The sequence below is a fragment of the Apodemus sylvaticus genome, chromosome 19, assembly GCF_947179515.1.
Source record: "Apodemus sylvaticus chromosome 19, mApoSyl1.1, whole genome shotgun sequence".
Classification (NCBI taxonomy): Eukaryota; Metazoa; Chordata; class Mammalia; order Rodentia; family Muridae; genus Apodemus; species Apodemus sylvaticus.
Window position 1 is genome coordinate 56,918,439 of NC_067490.1, and position 19,827 is coordinate 56,938,265.

At 39.2% G+C, this 19,827-nt stretch overlaps 1 protein-coding gene and 1 pseudogene across 1 annotated transcript; both read left to right on the forward strand.

Annotated features, from left to right (window-relative positions):
* The first annotated feature begins 1,130 nt into the window (after positions 1–1,130).
* Positions 1,131–17,173, forward strand: LOC127669245 (zinc finger protein 431-like). Its single transcript, XM_052163103.1, has 3 exons — positions 1,131–1,226; positions 16,779–16,905; positions 17,109–17,173. Exons 1-3 carry the CDS (start codon positions 1,131–1,133, stop codon positions 17,171–17,173), a joined length of 288 nt encoding a protein of 95 aa, XP_052019063.1.
* A 224-nt stretch (positions 17,174–17,397) lies between these two features.
* Positions 17,398–19,733, forward strand: LOC127669246 (zinc finger protein 239-like; annotated as a pseudogene).
* The last annotated feature ends 94 nt before the right edge of the window (positions 19,734–19,827 follow it).

Consider the following 19,827-nt stretch of genomic DNA (forward strand, 5'->3'; position numbering starts at 1 on the left):
TTTAAGGAACAACAGGTTGTTGGGAGTCATAAAAGTCCCTGTATCCACAGATCACTAAGAAGACCAAGAATGTCAAATAAACAAGGCCCTATTCTTCTTGAGAGAGATAAAATATCTGCATTCTATCCAAAAGTGTCTGGGTGGATTTTGTTGATGAACTGGTGATCCTTTTGCTGTCTGTGGAGGCAGACCTTACCTACCTTTTTATATAGAGACAAATTCCAAAGAATGATTATCCCAGTTTCATTCTTCCCTAGACTGTTACCCTTCCTTAGGGGCTATGTCACTTGTTCGTTAGGACCTGTCCTTTGCATATATGAGAATTGTGATAACCTTCAGTAGAGGATTTGACTCAGCATTTATAGGAGTAAGAAAACCTATATGTGAATATACACAGACTCCCTCAGTAAAATCCCTGTGAGTCTTTTCTTAGAGGAAATCATTGGTTTGGAAGTGACTCATGATCTCATTGCTTGCTACAGGGAAGCTGTGCCAGCAAACAATAGTGTGCCACAGTGTTTGCCATCATTTCCTGCTTTTCTCCCAGACTTGTCTCATGCCTGCCAGGTGTTCAGTAGCCGCAGTTTCCCTGAACCCAACATGAAGCCACGAAAAAACAAAGAAAACAAAACAACAGAAACAAAGAAATGGACAAACCAAAAAACCCAGAAGCATAAAAAAACAAAAACAAACAAACAAACAAAAACCCACTACTTGTTTCCTAAGATCTCTCTTTAATTATATGCATTCTGAGCACCCTTTCACTTGTAGGACAGATTAATAACTCCACTAGAATTTGGTAATGGGCTATCCATGCTATCTACCTTAATTCCTAAATGAAGAAGGGGAATGCCTACGGAGTACTGTTAGGGGAGCTCAGGCAATCTTTGAAGTCAGGACCTGGTGAGCATAGTCTGAATGTCCATGAAAAGGAGGAGATGGCTGCTGAGCAGTGCAAGCCGGAGTGGTGGGTCCATCCAGGGCCGTGTAAGGAAGATAGATGTGTAAGTTATCGGAGGACAGGTAAAAATGCTACTGAAATGTAAATTCCTGAAGATTCAAGAAAGGTCAGCCTCTTGACTGGTAGTCAGGAAACACTAAACTGTGGACCTCCAGTAAGCTTGACCACTATGGGTGGTGCTCATGTCACTCAATACACCCTGGCCAATCAAACCTTTAAGACAGACCTGCCACTCAAAGAGGAGGAAGGTTCTTCCGGGTGCCAGGTTGGTTTAGTTGTTGAGCCTCCTAGAGTGGTTTGGCATTCTGTGCTCTGATCCCGGCTGCTGGTTGCTATGAGGTGTATTCAGGCGAGCTCCAAAGTTTCAGCATGGTGAGCACAGGGTCACTGTTAACAGTGTGGAAGAGCAGGGGGCTGAGCTATGAGAGCTGATTTGGTGAGTCTTTTCCTGGTGTAGGTAGGAACAGTATGCCTTCAATAGGTTCCCTTGTGATTCTAACCACTCCTTGGACTCAGCACTAGCTCTGAATAACTGAATAAATTCACTGTGGGAGCTGCATCTGCATCTGCATAATGGCTTTTGTGTAGAAACACCCATCACAGGATGCCAAACTAGTTTCTTCATATTCAGCTCTTAGGAATTCGCATTAAGGTGTAAGCTCTGCTTGGAGTAAATTTTGTGAAAGTTGCATTTCATGTTTTAGGTAGCAATCCAGTACAAAACTCTGCTGTAAAAGAATAGAATTGGAGATGTAAAGGATTTACTCTAGTGCTTAGGAAATACTAAGTCACACCAAGTAGAATTTAGCTGAGGGAGGACTGCTTGTAAAACACACCACAGATAAATAGTATGCTAACCAAGCCTGTTAGAGATTAGAATGCTAGGATACATCATGTTTGTTCACCAGGATTTTGCAAAAACATGGCTCCAAACCAATAAGAAAGGAAACAACCATGATTTATAGCCAGCTACTTGGTCCATTCCCATATCATAGATCTCTAAAAAGCTGCTCAATGTGGCATTACAGGATCACAATTAGCATTATGGCCTGGTGTACCACAAATTTTCAGTTTTCTGTTAGAGAAAAGCATATTTCTAGGGAGATCCACACTTCCCCCCTTATAGGCCTCCTTTTTCCCTATATCCTCTCTGGGTCTGTGGATGATACTAGAATATCATGTATCTTATGGAGAGCTTTTTGGGACCCGCTTGCTTCTAGACACTTGGCGGGAATTTGAGGTCCACAAGAACAAAAGAAGTAAACTCAAGGCTGGAATCTGGAAACAGGCCCAGATTAAGAACATTTACATTTGAGTTAATGCAAACCTCAGAGAGGGCTCCGCTGGGGCATGTGTGGCATTCCTTTTGTCTTAGTCATGATGACTAGTCTGTAGAAAGGTGTTTTCCAAGATTTTGTTTATTGCCTTACTTGTTCCTTCAAGAAAGTCGACTGGAAAAAATAAATAAATAAACCAGCTTCAACCTCAGAACTCACTGGGCCCACGCTACGATGTTGTCTAATTATCCTTTTTTCATTTTAATCCTAACTCCTGCCCTGGAGAACCTGTTGACTAACTGAGCAGGCTTGTCAGTATCTAATAGCTAATATCATTTATAGATGAATGCCTACCATATTTGTGTTTCTAGCTATTGGTTCCCATTTCAGGGTGTTTTTTTTTACCCTAGTTGATTCTATTTTCCTTTAAATTTCATGATGTCTTATCCCTCCCTGCCCCCATGCTGGAAGAAAAGGTTTTCTGTATTTAACATTCTGAATGCTGCCCTGCTCCCACCTCCTCCTTTCCCCCACTCTCCTCCATGCCCCCACCATCCACAGTTCCTCCCTCCATTTCCTCTTCACTTCTTCTCTGGGAGGGTGGAGGATACCTCTGGTTTTACCCCCACCCTGGCACATTTAGTCTCTGCAGGACTAGATTCATCATGTCCCACTGCGTCCTGAAAATGCAGTCCAGGTAGGGGAACAGAATCCTCAGACAGGCAACAGGTTAGGAAACAAGCATGATGACCAAGCTGCACCTCTGCTGTGTATGCAGGGGAGCTCAGTGTAAAAGAACATAGTGCAGTGTTCTTTTGTTGGTGAGGCAGTCTCTGAGAGGCCACAAGGGTCCAGGATATTTGATTTTGCTGATGTTCCTGTGGAGACCCTCTGGGTCTCTCAATCCCTCCCTTAACTCTTCAGTAATACTCACTGAGCTCCATCCAATATTTGGCTGTCAGTCTGCATCTGTTTCAGTCAGCTGCTTGATAGAGTCTTGCATGGGACAATCATGTTAGCCTCTTGTCTGCAAGCATAATAGAGTATTATTAATAGCATCAAGGTTTGGTGCTTGTCCATAGGCTAAGACTCACGTTGGGCCAGTTATTGCTTGGCTATTCCCTCATTTTCTGTCCCAGCATTTCTTTTTTTTTTTCTCCCCCTGCTTTTTCGAGACAGGGTTTTCTCTGTGTAGGCCTGGGTGTCCTGAAACACACTCTGTAGACCAGGCTAACCTCAAATTCAGAAATCTGCCTGCCTCTGCCTCCCAAGTGCTGGGATTAAAGGCATATGCCACCATTGCCCGGCTCTTTTAAATATCCATGCTTAAGTGAATACATACCCTACATGTTCTTTTGCATCTCAGTTACCTCGTTCAGAATATTTTCTATTTCTATTTAGTTGATGGTAATATTCACAATATCTTTTTTTTTTTTTTTTTTGTATTTGTATTTTTCGAGACAGGGTTTCTCTGTATGGCCCTGGCTGTCCTGGAACTCACTCTGTGGACCAGGCTGGCCTCGAACTCAGAAATCCACCTGCCTCTGCTTCCCAGAGTGTTGGGATTACAGATGTGCGCCACCACCACCCAGCTTGTCCTTATTTTTATTTTTTTTTTAATTTTTTTTGGTTTTTTGCTTTTTTTGAGACAGGGTTTCTCTGTATAGCCCTAGCTGTCCTGGAACTCGCTCTGTAGACCAGGCTGGCCTCGAACTCAGAAATCTGCCTGCCTCTGCCTCCCAGAGTGCTGGGATTACAGGCGTGCGCCACCACTGCCCGGCTCTGTCCTTATTTTTAATAGCTAAATAAATTGAGTAAATGAGCCACATTTTCTGTATATATTCTTTGGTTGAGAGGCATCTGGATTGTTTCCATTTTCTGCCTATTATGTACAAAGCTGCTATGAACATATTGGAGCACATGTCCTTGTGGTAGGGTGGAAAACGTTATAAGTAAATGACCATGAGTAGTATAGCTGGGTCTTCGGGAAGAACTATTACCAATTTTCTTAGAATCTACTAGATAGATTTGCAGTTATTATAGCGGTTTGCTCTCCCACCGGTAATGGAGAATCATTCCCCTTTCTCCACATCCTCACCCGTATGTGCTGTGACTTGAATTTTTTAACTTACCCATTTTGATGGTGGAATCTCAAGGGTTGTTTTGATTTGTATTTCTTTGATGACTAGGGTACTTGAACATTTTTTTACATGGTTCTTAAGCATTAGAGATTACCTTGTTGAGATTTGTTTGTTTAGCTTTATGCCCTATTTTTTAATTGGCTTATTTGGGTAATTGGTGTTTAACTTCATGAGTTCTTTGTATATTTTGGATATGATCCCTCTGTAGAATGTGGGGTTGTTGAAGATCTTTTCCCAGTCTGTGGCCTGCTGTTTTGACATATTGACAGTGTCCTTTGCCTTACAGAAGCTCTTCAATTTCATGAGTTCCCATTTATCAGCTGTTGATCTTAGTACCGTATCTACTGGTTTTTCTGTTTAGGAAGCTGTGGCCTAATTGGTAAGTTATATCTTCACGAGTAAAATTATCTAATTTCAACTACATTAGATTATATTAAAGGAAGCAGCTCTCAGATAAGTTCACTGGTCCAAAGGACCAAATCCAGCAAGTCACCATGGGAAGGAAGAGAGATGAGAGAGGAAGAGGAAATACATGTGAAGAGAGAGAGAAGAGAATAGGAGAGTGGGAAACCAAAATGTCTAGACTATGTAGGGAAGAGCCTCTGGGGGTAAGAGCAGCCCAGCCCTGTGTTAGAATGTTCAGTTTAGGGAATAGGTTTTCCCTTGTTGGGACTGGAGCATGCTGGATAACCTGGAGGTTAGGTCTGCTTTGGTATGCAAAATATACACCTCAAAATATACACCTCATTCCCTTGCTCCAGGATCTGAAATCAAACATCAAAGCATCTAATGCTATTTCTCTCTTTATATTCTATTAGATTTAGTGTATCTGGATATATGTTGAAATCTTTTATCCACTTGAAATTGAGTTTTGTGTGCAGTGATAAATGTGTGTCTATTTGCATTATTCTAAATGTAGAACTATAGTTAGACCAGAAACATTTGTTGAAAATGTTTTCTTTTTTTTCCCATTGTATGATTTTGCCTTTTTTTGTGAAAAATCAAGTGTCCATAGTTGTGTGGGTTTATTTCAGGGTCTTTAATTCAATTCCATTGATCAACCTGATTGTTTCTATACCCATACCATGGAGTTTTTATTACTATTGTTCTATAGTACAGATTGAAATCAGGGATGGTGATACCTCTCAAAGTTCTGTTATTATACAGGACTGTTTTTAGGTATACTAAAACAGTAGTTTGTTTTGTTTTGTTTTTCCATATTGAAGGTAAGACTTGTTCTTTCAAGGTCTGAAAAGAATTGTGTTGGAATTCTGATGCAGTTGCATTGAATGTGTAGATTGATTTGATAAGATGCCACAGACCAACCTCAGTTATTTTGGGGTTCTTGAGAATGAGAGGATTGGATAGATGTAAAACCACAGTCTCAGGCAATGAAGGGAACTCAATGCTGTTCTGAAACTGCTCTTGGAGACAGCTTGTGGTCTCTATCTCTCTCAGGCTTTTCTTCTCTCTGAGTTCACTTCTTTGTGAGTACATGGTCAATTTAGGATAAGATTCATGAGGTACTGAAAAGAAATATTCTTTTGCATTTGGACAAAATATTCTGTAGATATCTGTTAGGTCAGTTTGATTACATCCTTCCTTCCTTCATTTCTTTCTTTCTTTCTTTTGTTTTTTTGTTTTATTTTTGGATTTGGTTTTTTAGAGACAGGGTTTCTCTGTATAGCCCTGGCTATCCTGGAACTCATTCTGTAGACCAGGCTGGCCTTGAAAATCCACCTGCCTCTGCCTCCCAGAGTGCTGGGATTACAGGCATGCACCACCACCACCTGGTTTGTTTCTGTCTTAATGACCTGTCCTTGGTGCAAGTAGGGTGTTGATGTCTCCCACAATTTGTATATGGGGTTCGATGTGATATTTAAGCTTCAAAAATGTTTCTGCTTTTGTCTTTAGAGCATAGATGTTTAGAATTAAGATGCCATTTTGGTAGATTTTCCTCTGATGCTTATGAAGTATCCTTCCCATCTCTTTTGATTACTTTTGGTTGAAAGTCTATTTGATTAGAAGTTCGAATGGCTCTGCCAGCTTGTTTCTTGAGTCTGTTTGCTTGGAAAACCCTTTTGAGCCCTTTATTCTGAGGTCCTCTATATCGTTGTTCCTGAAGTGTGTTTCTTGCATGCCGCAGAATGATGGACCCTGTTTTCACATTCATTCTGTTAACCTGTGTACTTTTATTGTTGAATAGAGTCCATTGATGTTTAAACGTATTAGTGAGCAATGATTTTTAGTTCATGATATATATATATATATATATATATATATATATATATATATATATTTTTTTTTTTTGATTTGGTTTTTTCAAGACAGGGTTTCTCTGTATAACCCTGGCTGTCCTGGAACTCACTCTGTAGACCATGCTGGCCTCGTACTCAGAAATCTGCCTGCCTCAGCCTCCCAGAGTGCTAGGATTACAGGCGTGCACCACCACTGCCCAGCTTAGTTCATGATATTTTGTTGTTGGAGGTGGTGGATTTTTTTTGTTTGGTTGGTTGGTTGCTGTTTTGTTTTGTTCTGTTTTTTTTGAGTGTGTATATTTGTATAAGATCTTTTCTTATAGTTTTGTTGTGTAATTAATTTTTTTAAAAAAAGATTTATTTATTTTTATTTATATTAGTACACTGCAGCTGTCTTCAGACACATAGTAGAAGAGTGCATCAAATCCCATTACAGATGGTCATGAGCCACCGTGTGGTTGCTGGGAATTGAACTCAAGATCTCTGCAAAAGCAGTTAGTGTTCTTAAACACTGAGCCATCTCTGCAGCCCCCTAATTATTAATTTTTGTGGGATGCAGGAATGGATCAATATCTAAAAATCCATCAATATAATCCAACATATAATGAAACTTAAAAAAAATCACATGAGAATCTCATTAAATGCTGAAAAATTTTTTGATGGAATCCAACACCCCTTCATGTTAAAAGTGTGAGAGAGATCAGGGATACAAGACACATACACAAAAATAAGAGATCAGGAATACAAGACACATAAACAAATATAATCAAAATTATATACAGCAAGCCAGCAGACAATATCAAGTAAATGGAGAGAAAGTTAAAGCAAATTCACTAAAATCAACGATAAGACCAGACCTCCCGCTTTCTCCCTATCTATTCAATATGGTATTTGAAGTTCTATCCAAGGTAATGATATTGTTTAAATTTAGTTTTGTCATGGAATATTTCTAAGGGGTATGAAGGAATTCCTGGAATGTAGCACATTTTGTAGCAGAGCCATGATGCTTGTACCTTGGTGAGGCATGAGCTGATGGACCATGTGTACTGAGAACTTCATGCTGTTACATGTTTTACTCTGCTTGTTGTCCTCATATCTCTCTTAATCTAAGAAGTGTATGAAAATTCTCAGGGGGACTTCTTTTTGTTTTGTTTTGGTTTTTGAGACAGGGTTTCTCTGTATAGCCCTTTTCATCATGGAACAAAGTCTGTAGACCAGACTGGCCTTGAACCCAGAAATCCACCAGCCTCTGCCTCCCAAGTGCTGGAATTAAAGGCATGCACCACCACTGCTCGGCTTCCGGAGGACTCTTTGTCAAAGGCTTTTTTGGTGTCTAATGGGATCCTGTAATTTTTTTTTTCTGTAACTTTTTTTTTTTTTTTTTTTTTTTGAGACAGGCTTTCTTTGTGTAGCCCTGGCTGTCCTGGAACTCACTCTATAGACCAGGCTAGCCTCGAACTCAGAAATTCACCTGCCTCTGCCTCCCAAGTGCTGGGATTAAAGGCGTGTGCCACCACCGCCAGGCTTTCTGTAACTTTTTTATGGATTATATTTCCTTATATTCATGTTGAACAATTCCTGCATCTCTAACATTGTGGGTGATCTTCTTGATCAGCTCTTTCTTTGATTCTGTTTGCAAGTATTTTATTGAGTAATTTTGCAGCTATGCTTATGAGGGAAATTTGCCTGTTACACTCTGTTTTGAATCTTTATATGCTTGGGTATCAGGGTAATTGTGGCTTCATGAAATGAATTGGGTAATGTTCTATTTTTGTTTTGTAGAATAAATTGAGCTGTGTTGGCATTCAGTCTCCTTTGAAAGTTTGAATTATGCACTAAAACCAACCAGCCCTTGGTTTCTTTGGTTGGGAGTCTTGTCCTGAATTCTTCTTTGTCTTTTACAGTTACAGAGCTCCCTAAATTGTTTATCTGATTTTGATTTAACTTTGGTAAGTGATGCCTATCAACAAAATTATCAATTTCTTTTAGATTTTCTAATTTGGTAGTATATAAATTTTTGAAGTATGTTCTTATAATTCTGGGGATTTCCTCATTGTTTTTTTGTTCTGTCATTCTTTTTGTTTCTGATTTTAAAATTTGAATATTCTTTGTCTTTTAGTTAGTATGGATAAGGGTTTATTTTGTTTTTGTTTTATTCTTTTCAAAGAATCAACTTTGCTTCATTGATTTGTGTGTGTGTGTGTGTGTGTGTGTGTGTGTGTGTGTGTGTGTGTATGTGTCCTCCATTGCTGGATTGCAAGCTGGTACACCCACTCTGGAAATCAGCTTGGCGATTCCTTAGAACATTAGACCTAGTACTACCTGAGGACCCAGTTATACCACTCCTGGGCATATACCCAGAAGATGCTCCAACATACGATAAGGACACATGCTCCACTATGTTCATAGCAGCCTTATTTATAATAGCCAGATGCTGGAAAGAACCCAGATGTTCTTAAATAGATGAATGGATACAGAAAAATGTGGTATATTTACCACATTAATTAATGGAATACTACTCAGCTATTATAAACGATGAATTAATGAAATACTTAGGCAAATGGATGGAGTTAGAGAGTGCCATCCTGAGTGAGATAACTCAGTCACAAAGGAACACACATGATATGCATTCACTGTTAAGTGGATATTAGCCCAAAGGCTCTGAATACCCAAGATACAATTCATAGATTACATGAAGCTCAGGAAGGAAGACTAAAGTGTGGGTGCTTTGCTTTTTCTGAGAAAGGTAACAAAATACTCACAGGAGCAAATATGGAGATAAAGTGAGATAAAGACTTGAGGAAAGGCCATCCAGAGACTCCAGTCTGGGGATTCATCTCATATATAGTCACTAAACACCAATACTATTGTGGATGCCAAAAAATGCTTGTTGAAAGGAACCTGGTGTGGCTGTCTCCTAAGAGACCCTGCCAGAGCCTTACACATACAGAGGCAGATGTTCGCAACCAACCATTGGACTGGGCACAGGGTCCCCAGTGGAGGAGTTAAGAGAAAGGAATAAAGGAGCTGAAGGGGTTTTCAGCCTCATAGGAAGAACAATAATAGCAACCAACTGGACCTTCCCAGAACTCCCAGGGACTAAGCCATCAACCAAGGAGTACACATAGCTCCAGCTGCATATGTAGCAGAGGATTTCCTTGTCAGGCATCAATGGGAGGAGAGGTCTTTGGTCCTATGAAGGCTTGATAGAATCCCTACTGTAGGGGAATAGAGGGTGGGGAGGTGGGAGTGGGTTAGGTAGAGTAACACCCTCATAGAAGCAGGGGGAGAGAAGATGGAATAGGGGTTTTCTGGGATGGGGGAAACTGGGATAGGAGATAACCTTTGAAATGTAAATAAAGAATATATCCAGTAAAAAAATGCGGTACAGAGCAAAACATAATTCTCAACTGAGGAATCATAAATGGCTGAGCAGCACTTAAAGAAATGTTCAACATCCTTAGTCATCAGGGAAGTGCAAATTAAAATGACCTTGAGACTCTACCTCACACCATCACAATGGCTAAAATAAAAAATTCAGGTTACAGGAGATGCTGGTGAGGATGTAAAGAAAGAGTAACACTGCTCCATTGCTACTTCAACTGGAAGCTGGTACAACTACTTTGGAAATCAATCTGACAGTTTTCAAAAAATTGGAAATAGTTTAGCTGAAGACCCAGCTATACCATTACTGAGCATAAATCCAAAATATACTCCAACATATAATAAGGACACATGTACCATTATGCTTATAGCACCCTTATTTGTAATAGCCAGAAGCCGGAAACAACCAAGATATCCCTCAAAAGAAGAAGGAATACAGAAAATGTGGTACATTTACACAGTAACAACCAAGATATCCCTCAAAAGAAGAAGGAGTACAGAAAATGTGGTACATTTACACAATAACAACCAAGATATCCCTCAAAAGAAGAAGGAATACAGAAAATGTGGTACATTTATACAATAGAGTACTACTCAGCTATTAAAACAATGACTTCATGAAATTCTTAGGCAAATGGGTGGAACTAGAAAATATGTGTGAGGTAACACAGCATTATTGGATGTATTATGCCAGAAGACTTTTAGATTTAATTTTTTTTTTTTTGACTGATGGATCCATTTCTTCTGTGTTGTCCTTGTCTTAGTCAGAGTTTCTATTCCTGCACAAACATGACCAAGAAGCAAGTTGGGGAGGAAAGGGTTTTTCAGCTTACATTTCCACATTGATGTTCATCACTAAAGGAAATCAGGACTGGAACTCAAGCAGGCCAGGAAGCACGACCTGATGCAGAGGCCATGGAGGGATGTTCCTTACTGGCTTGCTTCCCCTGGCTTGCTCAGCTTGCTCTCTTATAGAACCTAAACTATCAACCCAGAGATGGCACCACCCACAAGGGGCCCTCCCGTCTTGAGCACTAATTAAGAAAATGCCCCACAGCTGGATCTCATGGAGGCACTTCCCCAACTGAAGCTCCTTTCTCTGTGATAATGCCAACCTATGCCAAGTTGACACACAAAACCAGCCAGTACAATTGACCCCTTGTCAACTTGACACAAAAACATATCACTATTAAGCCTGAACCTTTCTTATTCATCCCCAAGATCTAAATTACTTTAAAAGTCTCACAGTCTTTACATATTAAAAATTTAATCCCTTTAAAATGTCCAATATCTTTTAAAATTCAAAGTCTTTTAAAAATTCAAAGCCTGTGGGCTCCACTAAAATATTTTCTTCCTTTAAGAGGAAAAAGTATCAAAAACAAACAAACAAACAAACAAACAAACAAACAAACAAAAGCCGAGCTGTGGTGGTGCCTGTAATCCCAGAACTCTGGGAGGCAGAGGCAGTTGGATTTCTGAGTTTGAGGCCAGCCTGGGCTACAGAGTGAGTTCCAGGCTATACAGAGAAACCCTGCCTCAAAAAAAAAAAACCAAATCAAAAAAAAAAAAAAAAAAGAGGGAAAAGTATCAGGGCACAGTCACAATCAAAAGCAAAAATCAAAGTCCAACTGTCCAATATCTGGGATCCAACTCACCATCTTCTGGGCTCCTCCAAGGGCTTGGGTCACTTCTCCAGCTCTGCCCTTTGTAGCACACACCTTGTCTTCTAGGCTCCAGACGCCTATACTCCACTGCTGCTGCTGTTCTTTTTGGTCATCTCATGGGACTGGTATCTACAAAATACTGCTGTCCACCCCTGTAACTAGGCTTCACCAATAGCCTCTCAAAGTGTCTCTTCCTGGTGCCAAGCCTCAACTCCTTTGCATTACCCCTTCAAGTCCTGGGTCATCAACTGCAACTGAGATTGCACCTTTACCAATAGCCTTCCATGGCCTCTCACAGTGCCAAGCCTCAGCTGCTCTTCAGGACCCTTCTTGCTTTCAAAACCATTACCACCTGAGTGACTCTTACACATTACCAAGTCATGCTGCAGCACAAGGTACAACCCTGGCTATCTCTGGAACGTAGCCTCATTGTGCTCTCCGAAAACACTTCCCAGAAGGTGTCACCTCAATGATGCTGGTCTCTTCTTAATCACCACTAATTTCTTAGCTCCAGCTAACCAGCATCAATAGTCCCAGTAATGCAAAGATTTTGCCGTAGTACTTCTGGTATCTTGTTAATCACAACTGATTCTTCAGCCCCAGCTGACCAAAATCACAGAATCTTCACAATCAAAATAGCAACAGCCCTGATACAAGTCTTTAGTCTTCCCACTAAAATTTCACAAGCCAGGCCTCCATCTTCTGCACTGTACTCAGCATTATCTTCCAAGCTCCTACAGAACATCCCACAGAGTTCTTAACATCCCAATGGCTCTTCTAGCTCAAAGTTCCAAAGTCCTTCCACAGTCCTCCCCCAAACATGGTCAGATTGTCACAGGAATACTCCACTATGCTGGTACCAATTTGTCTTAGTCAGTTTCTATTCCTACACCCACATCATGACCAAGAAGCAAGTTGTGGAGGAAAAAGTTTATTCAGCCTACATTTCCACATTGCTACTCATCACTCAAGGAAATCTAGACTGAAACTCAAGCAGGCCAGGAAGCAGGACTGGATGCAGAGGCCATGGAGGGATGTTTTTTACTGACTTGCTTCCCCTGGCTTGCTCAGCTTGCTTTCTTAAAGAACCCAAGACTACCAACCCAGAGATGGTACCACCCACAAGGGGCCCTCTCCTCTTGAGCTCTAATGGAGAAAATGCCCCATAGCTGGATCTCATGGAGCCACTTTCCTAACTGAAGCTCCTTTTTCTTTGATTATTCCAGCCCGTGTCAAGTTGACACACAAAACCAGCCAGTAGAGTGCTCAATTCCTGAGATTCTTCCATCTCTATTCTGTGGGTGAACCATGTTTTTGTAGTTCTTTGTAGCAGTCCTAAGATTTCCATTTCCAGGATTCTATTAGTCTCTGTTTTTTTTTTTATTTTTATTTATTTACTTTTTACTGTTTCTATTCCACTTTTAGACCTTGAGCAATTTTATGTTTCACTCAACTGTTTTTTTTTTTTTCTTTTTCTTTGGTTTTCTGTTATTTGCCTGATCGCATTTTGCTGGGTTTCTTTAAGAGGTTTATTAACTTCCTCTGTAGGGACCTCTGTCCTCTTCATATAGGTGGGTTTAAGGTAATTTTCTTTGCTTTCAGCTATGTTGGAATATTACCGACCTGATGTAGTAGGATACCTTGTCTCTGTTAGTAACATATTTCTGTGACTGTTACTTTTTTATATTCCTGCTGTGTAGACATCAGCGTTTGAGTTAAGTATAGGTCAGTGTGCTGATTTCTGGGGTTTGTCTTGTTTTTGTGGGAGTTTTCTTCCCCCCACCCTCGCAGACAGGGTTTCTCTGTATAGTCCTGGCTGTCCCAGAACTTACTCTGTAGACCAGGCTAGCATTGAACTCAGAAATCCACCTGTCTCTGCCTCCCAAGTGCTGGGATTAAAGTTGTGCGCCAACAGTGCCTGGCTTGGGTTTCCTTTTTAATCTCTGGATTTTCAGAGTCTGTTGACTGATTATTGCCTTTTTTTTTTTAACCAATCTGCTTGCCAGGTGTATTTAAGGAGCAATGTTTGCTGGTGTTGTAGGCTGGGGTAAGAGGAAGTCAGGAAGAGATGATCTTAACAATGCAAAGGAGGTATAGACTCGTGAGATGTGAAGCTACCTCTGGTGTTCTAGTCCAGTGCTAGGATCCACTGTGAAAATTGGGTCTGGAATAACAGTAGTGTGATAGGTCTTTGGACTGGCTACTTAGTCTGCAGGTAAGCATGCCTGAGAAGGGCCTGTTTGCCTGTAGTTGAGGAGGATTCAGACACAGATGAGTCTGAAAGAACAGATAGGATGGTCTGTGGTATCTACAGGAGGCATGGACAGGGTGAGGAAGGTAGCTGCTCACGAAGAGCAACCCTGAATACTGGGTCTCAAGTAACAGAGTATGGGTAAGGACTGGAAGCATCCTATCTAGTCCCATACCCAGCATCTTAATACTTAGACCTCAGGATCCCAAGGGTTATTTACTTAATTCTATATTCATTTAGGTTTTTGTTGTTATTAATCTGTGAAAGACATTTTGTTTATTAGGAAAAAATTGATATATGGGCTGGGCAGGTCACTCAGCAAATGTTCTTTTTGTGGTTTGGCCTTAGCTCAGATACCAACACCCTACACAAGCTGAAGGGCTCATAATCACCTGCTACTGCAGATTCATGGAATCTGAAGTCCTTTTCTCTGTTGTATCACCTGTACTCATATGGAAAAACCTCTCTGTCATGACCACAAACCTATGCTTTAAAACAGGGATAGACTTGCTTTCAAAAGTGCTTATGACTTATAAACCAATTAGTAAAAAACAAGCTCTTTAGGTGTGCAATACAAATACGCTGTTTCTTTAAAAATCTGCTTTGTTCCATTTGGTTTGTAAATGTTTGCATTCCTTATACTGCCTTAGAATTGTATCTAATCATCTGTCATTGGAATTAAAATGTTTTGCTAAGTGTTCCTTGTAGACATTCTTTTCTTTATCATAGAGAATGAGATACTCTTGCTAGACCAAATCATTTCTTTAATGTTGAATCATTTGTATGCTTTATGCAAACTCTCCAACTGGAATAGCCCTCGATTCTCAATCCACTTTTTGCTACTAGCAAAAGAGAAAACCAGAGTGCACAGTATGAGTACTGGCCAGTGATTTCTTTGATTTTGATTTTGAATATAATCCTTTAATTCTTGTTTTAAGAACTACGTTATAGGGGCTCAGCGGTTAAGAGCACTGACTGCTCTTCCAAAGGTCCTGAGTTCTAATCCCAGCAACCACATGGTGGCTCACAAGCATCCATAATGAGATCTGATGCCCTCTTCTGGGGTGTCTGAAGACAGCTACGGTGTACTTACATGTAACAATAAATAAATCTTTAAAAAAAAAACAGAACCACATTATATTTATAAGCCAGTCTCTGTGTCTTCATTCAACAGTGGTATAATCTATATTGTGTGGTTTTTATTAATGGAACACATATTTTATTGTTGTTTCTCTAAAACATTACAGACCACCTATTTTTGTCTTCTGAAAATTTACTCTATTATCTTATGAATTCCTTGAGCTTTTGTTAGCTTGGGGACTTTTTGCGGAGAAACATATTTTTTCTTCTTAAGTCTTGCCTCACCCGGGTGGTGGTGGCACACGCCTGTAATCCCAGCACTCTGGGAGGCAGTGGCAGGCGGATTTCTGAGTTCCAGGCCAGTCTGGTCTACAGAGTGAGTTCCAGGACAGCCAGGACTATACAGAGAAATCCTGTCTCAAAAAAAAAAAAAAAAAAAAAAAAAAAAAAAAAAAAAAAAGTTTGTTGTATTACTGTTTCTGTGTCCTAATTTGCTTCAGTTCTTAATGTTTCTGAGGCTTCAGTTATCTGAGGAAGCCTCAATTGAGGGAGTGTCTCCATCAGAATGAATGGTTACTATGTCTGAGAGACTGTGTTGACTGATGATTGATGTGGGAAGGCTCTTCCACTGATGATGGCAATATCACTAAGCAACTAAGCCTGGACTAGATAAGAGAGTTAGCCGAGCCTGAAACAGTAACAGTGTTTTTCCATTCTTTTTGTCTTCATTTTCTACCTTGAGTTTCTCTTCTAAGTTCCCAAAATGATGGAATGTTATCTGATATAACCATCAAAAAAAAAAAGTCCATAACCCGAGATACTTTTGGTTAGAAGATTTAATAACATATAATATCAGAGAATCAAGTTATAACAACAAAATAAAAGGTACAAAAAAATGGATTGTGCTATTACCCAGAACCTGGAAATGTACTCTTTTGGAGGAATGTGAAAAGTATCAGGACTTAAGAGGCAAAGGGCATAGAGAGTTGTACAGAGTTTAATTATTTTAAACTTGTAAGATGGGAGTGTTGAATATAATGCAAACAGAAGAAGTTGAGGTTAGAAGATGTCAGTGGATACTGGACTTCATCATACATTTAGCTAGAGGTCTCAGATGGCAAACTGAAATGACCTACAAACTCTCCTATGAGTAACACTTCTTCCTGCTATGCTTTACATTAATAGAATAAATAAGCAAAGTGAATCCTTGTTCCAGAAAGAACTTCATATAAAACCTACTGCAACTGTGGTCAAAGAATGGTACAGTTCATTTAAATTTAGAAGCTGAGCTTTGAAAGATTATCCATGTTTACTGGCTCTGGAAACAAGAAATGGAAAATTTAAAGTCTTGTGTTCTTTCTCTGTGGTTTTAGTTCAGTACTGTTCTGGCCATTTATGTTCATCAGAGTCAGAGCCCCAGTGAAAAATCTATAAATTCATTGAATGCTCAGTACTGTTTCCTTCTCTCTCTGTCTCTCTGTCTCTGTCTCTGTCTCTGTCTCTCTCTCTCTCTCTCTCTCTCTCTCTCTCTTAATTGGCATTTCTCTTGCAAAGCCATATCCTATTGAAAATTCACAGAAATGACAGAATTGAACCTCATTATTCAATTTCTTTCTCAAATAAGTGATTACGTTGGTATTTCAGGATGAAGAAATCAGTGGGGGAAGCACCAGAATTATACAAATATATTGTCAGTGAGGAATACATTTAAAATTATGTTGGCATCATGTTCTGTGTTTTACACCTGTATGGGATATTTTAGAATGCAGTAACCTATGATGATGTGCATGTGAACTTCACTTGGGATGAATGGGCTTTACTGGATCCTTCACAGAAGAGTCTCTACAGAGATGTGATGCTGGAGACCTACAGGAATCTCAAGGCTATAGGTAAGATAGTGAATTTCCTGTCACTTTTCAAAATAAAGGGACAGTTGTTCCTTTGTTATTAAAGTTGTTCTGTAATTTCAATTGAGAAAAGGAAGAATGAGGTAAATGAATCAGGCATGGTTATATGGTTCACAGAAGACAGTAAGTTAAATTAGGCCTAATTTCCAATAATTTGTCATAAATTTTCTATTTCTATATTGTAGGCTACAATTGGGAAGATGACAATATTGAAGAACATTTACCAAGTTTTAGAAGACATAGAAGGTAATTTTCATGTGCAAGTTGGTTTGAATGTACCTCTGAAGAAATTATAATGTTCCCTATAAATTTTTAAAGAAAGTGACTGTATAATAGAGGACTAATTTACACATATCATAATTAATAAATTCTTGAGAAACAGTGCCTTATTGATAACAGCATTTGTATAATAGCATCATTAGATTATGTATTAGAAATTAAATAATCTGTTTAATCTCATACTACTTATGCAAAATGTATACACAGCAAAAAGGTGATAAATAAGTGGGCAAACTTTCTAATAGGCAAATGGTCCACAGTAGAGCTGGAGATACTCTTTTTTTTTTTCTTTCTTTTTAGTTTTTTTTTGGATTTTGGATTTTTCGAGACAGGGTTTCTCTATATAGCCCTGGCTGTCCTGGAACTCACTCCAGGCTGGCCTCGAACTCAGAAATCTGCCTGCCTCTGCCTCCCAGAGTGCTGGGTTTACAGGTGTGTGCCACCACCGCCCGGCTGGAGATACTCTTATACTTATAGTAACATTGCTAAGAGAGAAGGGCAGTTTATGAGCGTCAAGAATGTTGTTTTGAAGAAATCTTAATCCTATACCACATGTCTATGAGGAACAAAATGTCAAATTGTGTGAAATGCAGTATGGAACCTTTCACTTGTTATTCTTCTTTTAATAGGTATATCATATATAACAATTGATACAAGCCATGTAAGCATACAGATGTGAAAGAACCAATCTCTCTCTCTCTCTCTCTTCCAGAACAATTAGAATATATATAGTAGTCCCCACATTGAATAGACTTTCTGAGTAATACAAGTTTACAGTTAACTGGTTTTTCAATTTCATAGGGATCATCCTGAAACTCACACTGCAGAAAATACTTATTGTACTAGGAATGTGGAAATTATTCATTGTTTATCCTGGTTCACATTGTAAATGCAGTATACAAAGGTAGTGTATTTCGTAGTAAAGGGAAATTTATGAATGCACTCAGTGTAGTAAAACTCTGACCTTTCCTAGTTCTCCTCAGTATGTGAAAATACTCATAGAAAAAGGATGCTATAAATGTGAGCCATGTAAGAAATGTCCTTACCATCACAGGTATCTTCAAAGATGTAAAACAACCCATAATGTCGAGGAAAACTGAATGTCAACAAAGTGATAAGTCCTTAAGATCTGATTCTTCTTAACCATTAGACCAAATTATAAAATTAATTACTATAGACACAAAGATTCATCAGTGTAAGCAATGTGGTAAAGCTTTTACATGCGCCAATTATCTTTGCAGGCATGAAAGAAGTCGTAGAGGAGAGAAATCCTATGAAAGTAATCAATGTGGTGAAGCATTTGCATATCACAATCATCTCCGAAAATGCAGTAAAATACTTAATGGAAAGAGACCCTATGTGTGTAGTCAGTGTGGTAAAGAATTTGTCTATCACTGTCAACTCAGAATGCATCAAAGAACACACACTGGAGGGAAGCCATATGAATGTAACAATGTGGTAAAGCCTTTGCATATCACAGTTGTCTCCAAGGACATAAAAGAACACATACTGGAGAGAAACCCTATGAATGCAAGCAATGTGGTAAAGCCTTTGCATATCATAGTAACCTTCAGGTGCATGAAAGAATATATACTGGACAGACACCCTATGTGTGCAACCAATGTGGTAAAGCCTTTGCACGTCCTTATACTCTCCGAACACATAAAAGGACACATACTGGAGAGAAACCCTATGAATGTAACCAATGTGGTAAATCATTTGCACGTTCCCAGAATCTCCGAGTACATAAAAGAACACACACTGGAGAGAAACCCTATGAGTGCGAACAATGTGATAAAACCTTTCCATATCATACTAGTTTCCAAGGACATAAAAAAGCACACACACTGGAGAGAAACCCTATGAATGCAACCAATGTGGTAAAGCCTTTCCAAATCATACTAGTCTCCAAGTGCATAAAAGGACACATAGTGAAGAATAACTCTGTGCATGTAATCAATGCTGTAAAGACATTTTAAGTCAGAATCATTTCCTAGAACATAAAAGAGTACATAGTGGAAAGAAACTCTATGGATATAATTAATGCTGTAAAGACTTTGCAAGTCAGAATCATTTCTGGAACATAAAAGAACACAGAGTGGAGAGAAACCATATGGATGTAATCAATGAGGTAAAGACTTCCTAAGTCAGAGTTATCTCCTAGAACATAAAAGAATACATACTGGAGAGAAGTCCTATGAATGTAATTAGTGTGGTAAATCCTTTGCATGTCATTATCATCTTTGGAGTCACAAATGAATTCATGCTAGAGAGAAACCCTATGAATATATTTAGAAAACATTTGCACATTTATATACTGCAAATATTTGCACATTTATATAGTGCATAAAAGAACACATAGGGAACTCATAGGGAGAGAAACCCTATGAGTGCGAACAATGTGGTAAAACCTTTCCATATCATACTAGTTTCCAAGGACATAAAAAAGCACACACACTGGAGAGAAACCCTATGAATGCAACCAATGTGGTAAAGCCTTTCCAAATCATACTAGTCTCCAATCATCATGAAATAATTCATACTGGAGAGAAATTGTATGAATCTAAGCAATATCATAGCATCTTTGTCATGGGGAGTCCACTGAGATTCAACACTACTCAAATG